The 9,285-nt window shown below is 40.0% G+C and overlaps 1 protein-coding gene across 1 annotated transcript in view; it reads right to left on the bottom strand.

Annotated features, from left to right (window-relative positions):
• The window catches only part of polr1b (RNA polymerase I subunit B), a 40,674-nt gene that overhangs the window by 20,977 nt on the left and 10,412 nt on the right, over positions 1 to 9,285 (bottom strand). The window contains exons 4-7 of the mRNA XM_043687196.1: positions 6,487 to 6,619; positions 3,569 to 3,705; positions 2,344 to 2,567; positions 1,298 to 1,469 (exon numbers count right to left, since the gene is read on the bottom strand). Coding sequence (XP_043543131.1) covers positions 1,298 to 1,469; positions 2,344 to 2,567; positions 3,569 to 3,705; positions 6,487 to 6,619 — 666 coding nt within the window. The remainder of the gene's footprint in view (positions 1 to 1,297; positions 1,470 to 2,343; positions 2,568 to 3,568; positions 3,706 to 6,486; positions 6,620 to 9,285) is intronic.

Raw genomic sequence — 9,285 nt, 5'->3', positions numbered from 1 at the left:
TCTCCTGCTCCTTGGATGCTGCCTGACCTGCTGCGCTTTTCCAGCAACACATTTTTCAGATCCACCATTTGCCCCAAAGGCCAGGTATTCCTTTACATATATTATTGTATTTATTATTTCACTCTGCTTCGAAGACATTGATTTCTTGCTGTGTAATAGTACCACAGCCTTTTGCCATGTTCTGACACCTGGTCCAATTGGCCATGATTACTGTATGGACCTAGATCGAGAGTATCAACAATCCACTCGATAGTCACAAGGTTGTTCGATAATATTCAAGGGGAGGCAATGACCTAGTGGTATTATCACTAAACTATAATTCCACACCTGGGTTCAAATTCAGCCATCTCAGATGGTAGAATTTGAAATTTTAAAAATCTGGAATTCAGAGTTTAAGGGCTGTCCGACTGTCAGAAAATCCATCTAGTTCGATCATGTCCTTTAGGAAGTAAATCTGCTGTCTTTATCTGGCAAGGCCTACATGCGACTCCAGACCCACAGCAATCGGTTTCTTAACTGCATTTTAGGTAGTTAGGGATGGGCAATAAATATTGTGGCAAATCTGCTGCGTTTCAAAATGAAACAGGAAGGATGACACAGGGGTATAGCAGTCATAGTGGAGAGTCACAAAATAAAGTGTCCTCATTAGGATATGACTAAAGGTGCCTATTACCATTGGAATATATCAGTCCAACAGTAGTCCTATTAAAAATTGCCCAGTTACCATTTCGTGAGTTTTGCAGCCAGATGTCAGAATTTGGCTGCTCCCAAATACCTCCATTGCAGGCTGCTTTTCAGACCTTGACACGGAACAGAGAAAGAGAAACCAATCCCCAACCGCCCAGAGGACCTGGAATGCCCTGCAAAGCTAACAGCAAACACCTTAGAGATTAACACAGAAAAGCAAGTGTAACAAAACCTCTGCAGATATTAGAGTATGTTTTTCTGTTGCTTTTAAACATGTTATACTGTTTTTAATAATTAATTGTCATGATTTTTAAATTTCTTTGGTTTAAATGTCATTCCTAAGTAAGAATTCTAAGTGTATTTAGTTTTCTTCCATATTTTAACATTTAATGTTATTTATGATTTCTAGAGAATGAACTAAGTGGGTAAGACACTAAGGGGAGGTGAATGGGTAACGATGGCATGTAAGCAGATGAAGGCTTAGAGTAAATGGGGCGGTGTCTGATTAAGGGAGAAGTAAATGTCACTGCGTTGGTTTATTGAAAGAAATCAGGTCAGAACATAGTTATGTGAATACCAGCCATTTCTAGTTATCATGCACAAGACCAACCTTCAAAAACATTAAATAGAGCTGTCCAGGGGTCAACACTTCATGATTTATTAAGCTATCTGGATTCTCTTCCTGGCATTCTTCCTTGGCAAATGCAAACAGCTTCCGGGTCATCAAGCAGAGTAAGTAATACTTCTCTACATTGGATTTTAGATGGATACAGAGGCACTGACTGCAGATAAAGAAAGACATGATTCCATGTACAAAATATTAACTTCAGCAAAGGCATACCAATAAAATAATCAGCTGTGGATCCTGTCTTCTATTATACAAAATATTATTGAAAATGTGGATATCTGGAAAAACACTCAATATTTTTCAAATCACCAAACACCTCTCACAGAAATAATGTACTTTCTTCAGCTCATATTTTACAGATGAGGCATTTGGAGATAGTGGAGCTGCCAGGACAGGTACTGACTTATTATTCAAATTAAAAAACACCTTGTCCAATTTTCTAAAATGTTCAAACGTTTGACCAGAGGATGAAGAATGGAAATGTGACATTCCTTTTCCAAAGCAAAAGGGGATATTCAAGAAACACCACTATAGAATATTTGCTTTGGATGCTGGTATCCAATTCAAGTCTATAACACAGGATAGATAATAAATTAAGATTAATCAAGGTCAGTTCACTTAGATCTTAGCAAATAGCTCATACTTGACCAATTTTGTGGAATTATTTGATGCAATCTATATAGGTGTCACGAAAAGAGAACCATTATCAAGATAAAAGAGCATTAAATTAATGGAAAACGTGGATTGAAGGCAGTGAAGCAAAGGGGTTGGGGTAAAAAGAAGCTCTTCACACTTTATAAAATGATAAACATTCCACAATAATCTGTGCTGGGCTACTGAATGTGCAGGAGAAATAAACTGCCACAGCTTGGCTGCCTAATGCCACTTACCTCATACTATTATGGAATGGATGTCATTCATCCTAAAGCCTGCCTTTCTTCCAGGCATCAGTTTTATTTGGTTCAGTCTGGCTGGCTCCTACAACAAAGTTTAAAATATAAAATGTCTACATCAAAAGCATCACTTACTCAAATAGGAATTCTGCAGCTTGCTCATTCGTGTACCACTCTGGGAGATAAAGTTTCACACGGAATCGTTCTCCCAGGTAATTCAGGACCTGCTTCTTTGTAGTGCATCCTTCCATCATCACCGTTCTTAACATCTGTGCCACACAACTCTTAAAGAATGAGTTGTCCTCTTTTCCCTTAATCAACTCTTGGTAAATCTGGTAGTCTGTGAAATCAACCATTGCCTACAAAATAAGGCAGAGTAAAACATTACATGGTAAGGATGAAATGAAGAATGAATACTGGAAGCCCACAGCAGGTCCGACAACACCAAGACAGAGAACACTCAGGTTATCATTTCAATTGGAGCACCGGAAGAGAAAAACACAGTCGTCACTATAGAATTGACCAAAGCCAAAAGATATACACCTGAGTACAGAAGCCCAACTCTTATTATAAAGTTTCAACTTATTGGATTTACAGCCTTAAATAGATTTTAGTGTTATGTAATATATCACGAATCAAATAACATACATTTGAAAACTTGAAAATATTTTATAGTTGTTTGTTTCTGTAGATTATTGTCAGTGTTCCTTGCAAGAACTGCATTTAGTGCCTATCCCTCGAGAAGATGATGGTGGACAGCTTTCTGGAACTGGTGCAAAAGCACTCCAGAAGCTGAACAAGAAAAAAAGCTTGATTGGCTCCCCATCTACCACCACCTTAAATATTCCCTCTCCTCCACCACCGGTACACACTATTAGCAGTGTACCATATACATGATGCATTGTAGCAATTCATCAATGCATCTTCAAACTCTATCATCAAGAAGGACAAGACAAGTAGGTACACCTGCAACTTCTCCTCCAAGCCAAACACTTCCAGTCTTTAATAAATGCTGGAGAAATTCAACAAATCTGGTAGTATTGACAGAAATGAGGTTTATGTTTTGAATTCAATATAAATCTTCTTTTTACCACCCTCTCTTTGAACGATGTTGTTGTTCCTTCACTGCTGCTGGATTAAAATTCTCCAACTCCCTTCCTAACATCACTCCCTAACATAAACTGCAGCAGTTCGCCATCACCTTCTGAAGGTGAATTTGGGGTGGAATACTGTTCTTGCAAGGAACATTTGCATCCCATTAAAGAATCAAAGTTAAATGCTTTGGACTGCAAGATTCAACCCCAAACACATCCCTCAAAGGATACTGTTTTTTTTTAAACACTTGCTCATTACATCTCACCTTCAATGCAAAGCAGAGCGGTATGAAGAAGAGCTCCTTCTGGTAAATGAAGTTGACCATTATGGTGCCAGTATCAAGATAATGGAGGTTCATATTAACGGCGGTGTGCTCATCCTTCACACAGCGCATGCTTATGCCTGACAAGAGAAATCGCAACACACAGTTCGTTTCGTTTTCAAAACTCTGGCCTGCCATTTTCAATAAGTCTCACGTTGTTGTTAAAGTAATGTTTCTTTGTCTTAAAGTCTTGCAATTTCATAAATGAGAAACATAACAGACCAACCTGAATCCATGCCTCTTCTTAATAACATCGGAGCACAAGTAAGGATGAATAGGAGGAATTAACTAATACTGTACCACTTGGTGGCAGAGTGGGCTGATAATCACGTCAGCCTTTTAGAGTTATCATAGATAACTCCCCGCTTCTCCCCTTCAGAGCAGGGAAGCATTCTGAGGATTGCTTTTTCTAATGAAGATATTTCCAAAGTCATTGAAATAAACAGGTGAGTGTATTAACTTCCAAAGCCAACTGAAAGCGCAAAATATTAAAGGTGCATGTTTAAACATTATGGTCCTTTTGAAAATTTGCAATTTAAATATTATTGTCAGTTTTTTTCCCTGGTTACAGAATCACAGAATTACAACAGTGAAGGAAGAGGCCATTCAATCCATTGTGTATCCACCTGCTCACTGAATCAACATTGCATCTAGTATCAATCTCCTGCTTCTCCTTGTACACCTTGCACATTCTTCCTTTTCAACATCTTGATTGAATCTACCTATATCCCAATCTCAAGCAGTGCATCCAGACTGTAACTAATCACTGTGTGGAACAGCCTTTATTTTTTCTACCAATTTCTCAATCTTATTTTTCTCTTTTTTCACGGGATGTGGGTATTGTTGAACTGATTGGCTTGCCAGGCCATTTCATAGGACCATTAAAAGTCAACCACATTGCTGAGGATCTGGACTCTCATGCAAGTTGTTTGTTTAAATAGCAATGGAGGACAGTTGCATGTCTCCATGACTAAGACTAACTTTTAATTCCAGATTTTATTAATTGAATTTACATTCCACCAAATGCAACATCCCAGAGCATTAGCCGGAGCCTCATTAGTGGAAGCATTTTCTTCCAATCTATTCTGTCCAGGTTCATCACTGTCTTGAGTGCCTTTATTAGATCCCCTGTCAGTCTTTTCTCCCAGGAAAACAGTCCCAACCTCTCCACTATATGTTCACAATTTAAGTTCTTCATCTGTGGAACCATCCTTATAAATTACTTCCATACTTTCTTCACTGTTTTCACTTCACATCATTCTGTTCGCTCTTTTGCAGCGCAAAGCTTGTACCAAACTTTCAATGAACAACCACTTATAACCAATAAACACAAACCCTATGGGCAGTATATATGTCCAATAAATGAATTTATGAGAATAATAATAGAGTTGCAGCATTCCTATCACTGTACAAGTAGCTTCAGCAAAGATGAACAGTGGAACCTTTGTGACATTGGTTCGTCAGTGAACAATGAGATAAGGTCATTGATTAGTTAAGGGAATTGTACTATTCGCTTCATTACAATATTGCTGGAGGCATAGGATAGATCAGATTCGAATCAAGATTTTTAAACTTGCTAGCATGTTGGGCATTGACTATAGTTACATTAAAATCAATACTGAATCACCAGTACTAAGAGCACCTTTAGAATCCAGCAGTCTTAGGACATAAAACCTGTAAATAAGACGTATGGTGCAACTCCAAATGAAGCTCCAGGACAGTCCGTATGTTCATTTCCAAGTATTATTGGTTTTTAACTGATCAACAGTTCTGCAGAGTGACAGTCACACAGTGGCTAACACTCCTGCCTCACAATGCCAGGGACCCAAGGTTCAATTCCAGCCTTGGGTGACTGTCTGTCTGGAGTTTACGTGTTCTCCCCATGTTTCCATGCATTTCCTCTGAGTGCTCTGGTTTCCTCCCACAGTCCAAAAATGTGTAGGTTAGGTACTTTGGCCATGCTAATTGCCCCATAGTGTCCGATGATAATATATGCTAGGTGGGTTAGGGATAGCATGATAAGGGACTACGGGGTTCGGTCTGAGTAGGATGCTTTTTGGAGGGTTTGTGCAGATTCGATGAGTAGAATGGCCTCTTTCTGCACTGTAGGTATTCTACGATCAAACTGAAACTGTAGGCGCAGAGATAATAATCTATACTTTAATGGGGGAGACATACAACAAATACCTCAATCAGAAATCAATCCACTTGCATGCTAAATACTCAGAAAGCAACAGATTGAAAATAGACAATAGGTGCAGAAGTAGGCCATTCTGCCCTTCGAGCCTGCACCAACATTCAATATGACCATGCTGATCATCCTTAATCAGTATCCTGTTTCTATCAGATCCCCTCTCAGTCTTCTAAACTCAAGGGTATACAAGCCCAGTCGCTCCAGTCTTTCAGTGTAAGGTAATCCCACCATTCCAGGAATTGACCTCGTGAACCTACGCTGCGCTCCCTCAATAGCCAGGATGTCTTTCCTCAAAATGATGAATCATCGATTACAGCACAGGAGACTGTCACTCAACCCCAAATCTCAGACTCAGAAAACAGTAACAAAACCAGGTGTGGTGTTCACAATTGTTGGGACATCCAGTCAACCCCTCCTGGAAATACATGCAGATGGATGTTAGAGTGGAAGGTTACCACGAAAAGGAACACATATGAACTTAAAGAGATGTGGCTTTGGGTGAAAAAGACGTTGAAGATTCAGAAAGAAATCATCTATGAACCAACTATTATTACCAATATCGTACATAAGCACACAACCTACCATCCACTTGCTTCAACATCACAAAACAACAAAATAACGTTCAGTCATCAAACTTTTCAATCTATTTCTTAAAATTCACAATTACCATACTGCGTAAAGCCAGGGCCTCTGCTCTTCCATTTGGGTCTCACCATAGCAATAGGAAAATTTCGTCGTGGCATAATCAGCATCCGAATGATTTTTTCTATCCCATTTATTATGAAGTATCCTCCCATCTCCTGTTGAGAAAGGACATTTATCAATTTCCATTATCTCTTCTACAAACTCACATGTTTATAGAAGATATGTTCTGTGTCATTCTGAACTCAACTAGGAATTCCACAAACAAGTAGTCAATAATTTGATTTGACTCATTACTGCCACCTGTACCAAGTTAGTGAAAAATGTTGTCTTACGTGCTTTACAGGCAGATCGTACTATACAAGTGCATCAGGGTAACAGCACAGAGTGCAGGATACAATGTTACAGCTGCAGGGAAGGTGTAGAGAGAGATCAACATTAACATTAAAGAGGTCCATTTAAAAGTATCATAACAGCAGGGAAGAAGCTGTTCTTGAATCTGTTCATATATGTACACAAGCCTTTATATCTTCTACCCAACGGAAGAGAGCGTAACAGGGTAGGAGGGATCTTTGATTATGCTGGCTGGCTTTCCAAGGCAGCGAGAAGTACAGATGGAGTCAATGGATGGAAGGCTGGCTTGCATGTTGGACTGGGCTATGTTCACAACTCATGTAATCTCTTGCCGTCTTGGGAAGAGCAGTGATGCATCCAAATAGTATGCTTTCTGTGATGTGTCTATAAAAATTGGTAAGTCATGTGAACAGGCTGAATTTCCTTAGCCTTCTGAGTAAGTAGAGATATTGTTGTGCTTTCTTGACCATCGCATCAATGTGGGTGGACCAGGGCAGATTATTGGTGATCATCACTTCCAGGAACTTGACTCTCTCGACCATTTCTACCTCAGCACCAGTGATGCAGACAGGGGCTTGCCCTCCACTCTACTTCTTGACATCAATGACCAGTTCCTTCGTTTTGTGGTGTTGGTGGAGATATTGTTGTCTTTACACCAAGCTGTTAAGCACTCATGTCCTTCCGGTAGTCCGTCTCATTGTTGTAAGGAGTAGATCTCCTGGTTCATTCATGGTTTCCGGTTGGGGAATGTTTGAATTCATTTCTTCAGCACGCAAACATCCACACACTTCTTAATGAAGTCTGTAATGGTAGTGGTATACTCGTTTAGATTGGCCAATGAGTTCTTGAATATTGACCAGTCCACCAACTCTAAGCAGTCCCATGTCCTTCTGCTTCCTCAGACCAACACTGCACTACTTTCTGTACTTGGCCCTCATGCTTGAATTTCTGCTTATAAACCAGGAGGAAGAGCACACTGTTGTGGTATGATTTTCCAAACTGCGGACAGGGGGTGGAGCAGTAGGCATTATTTATGGCTGTGGGGCAACGGTCAAGGATGTTAAGACCTCTGGTGGGACAGATGTGTTGGTGGAATTTTGGTAGCACATCCCTGAGGTTTGCCTAGTTGAAGTCACCGGGTAAAATGAACAAGGTTTCAGGGTATTTCGCCTCAAGACTATTTGTAAGCGTTATACATTTAATCAATGGTCATGATCCATTTGTCACCTCTATCTCCATAATATATTAAATGAGGTAGATGAGGTTGTAGCACAGATTGAAATTGGCAGGTAATATTTTGTGGGTATCACAGATGTGGCTGCATGGTGATCAGGGCTGGGAACTAAATTTCCAAGGATACACAAACTATTGAAAGGACAAGCAGATGGGTAGAAGGGCAGGATTGCCTGGTTAGTATAAAATGAAATTTAGTCGATAGGAAGAAATGAGATAGAGTCACCAGGCATGGAATCTTGTGGGTAAAGTTGAGGAACTACAAAGGGAAAAAGGCCTGATAGGAGTCATGTATAGGCCTCTGAGCAATAGTCAGGATGCGGGGCAGAAAATAAATCATGAGAGAGAAAAGACACATAAGAAAGGCACTTTGGAAGGAAAAATAGAGATGTAGACTTTCCTCTAAATGGGGAAAGGCTTCAAAGCTCTGAAGCACAAAGGGTCTTAGGAGTCCAAGTTCAGGATTCTCTTAAGGTTAACAAGCAGATTCAGGTGGCAGTTCGGAAGGCAACTGCAATGTTAACATTCATTTCAAGAGGGCTAGAAGACATGAGCAATACAAGAGTGAAACTGTACAAAGCTGTCACCTCAACGCATTTGGAATACTGTGAACAGTTTTGGGTCCCACATCGAAGGAAGGATGTGTGACTATGGATGGGGTCCAGAGGAGGTTTATAAAATGATTCCAGGGATGAAACGCTTGTTATACGAGGGGCATTTAAGGACTCTGGGTCTGTACTCAATGGAATCCATAAGAATGAGGGGGATCTGATTGAAACTTACAGAGTACTGAGTGGCCTGGATAGCGTGGGGAGAAGATGTTTCCACTATTCAGATCGACTAGGAGCCGAGGGCACAGCCCAGAGCAAAGGGACTATCCTTTAGCCAGAGGGTGGTTAATCTGAGGAACTCACTGCCACAAAATGCTATGGAGGCCAAGTCACTGAATGTATTTAAGACAGAGATAAATAAGTTCTTGATTGGTAAGGAGATCAGTGGTTATGGGGATAAGAAAGGAGAATGGGATTGAGAAACATATCATGATTGAATGGCAGAGCAGATGGCTGATTTCCCTCCGATATCTTATGGTGTTATGCTCTTATATAAGTTTTCAAAGCACGACCTTACCCAAGCGTTCTTCTATCATCCATCTCTTATTGAACATCTGCTTGCAATTTATGCACAATCAGCAAAACATCTGATTATATAACAGCATTTGAGAAAGTTTTTTTTAAAA

Source organism: Chiloscyllium plagiosum, chromosome 3 (genome assembly GCF_004010195.1).
Source record: "Chiloscyllium plagiosum isolate BGI_BamShark_2017 chromosome 3, ASM401019v2, whole genome shotgun sequence".
Lineage (NCBI taxonomy): Eukaryota > Metazoa > Chordata > Chondrichthyes > Orectolobiformes > Hemiscylliidae > Chiloscyllium > Chiloscyllium plagiosum.
The sequence above is the reverse complement of the archived record's forward strand: the minus strand, read 5'-3'. Positions and strand labels throughout refer to the sequence as shown.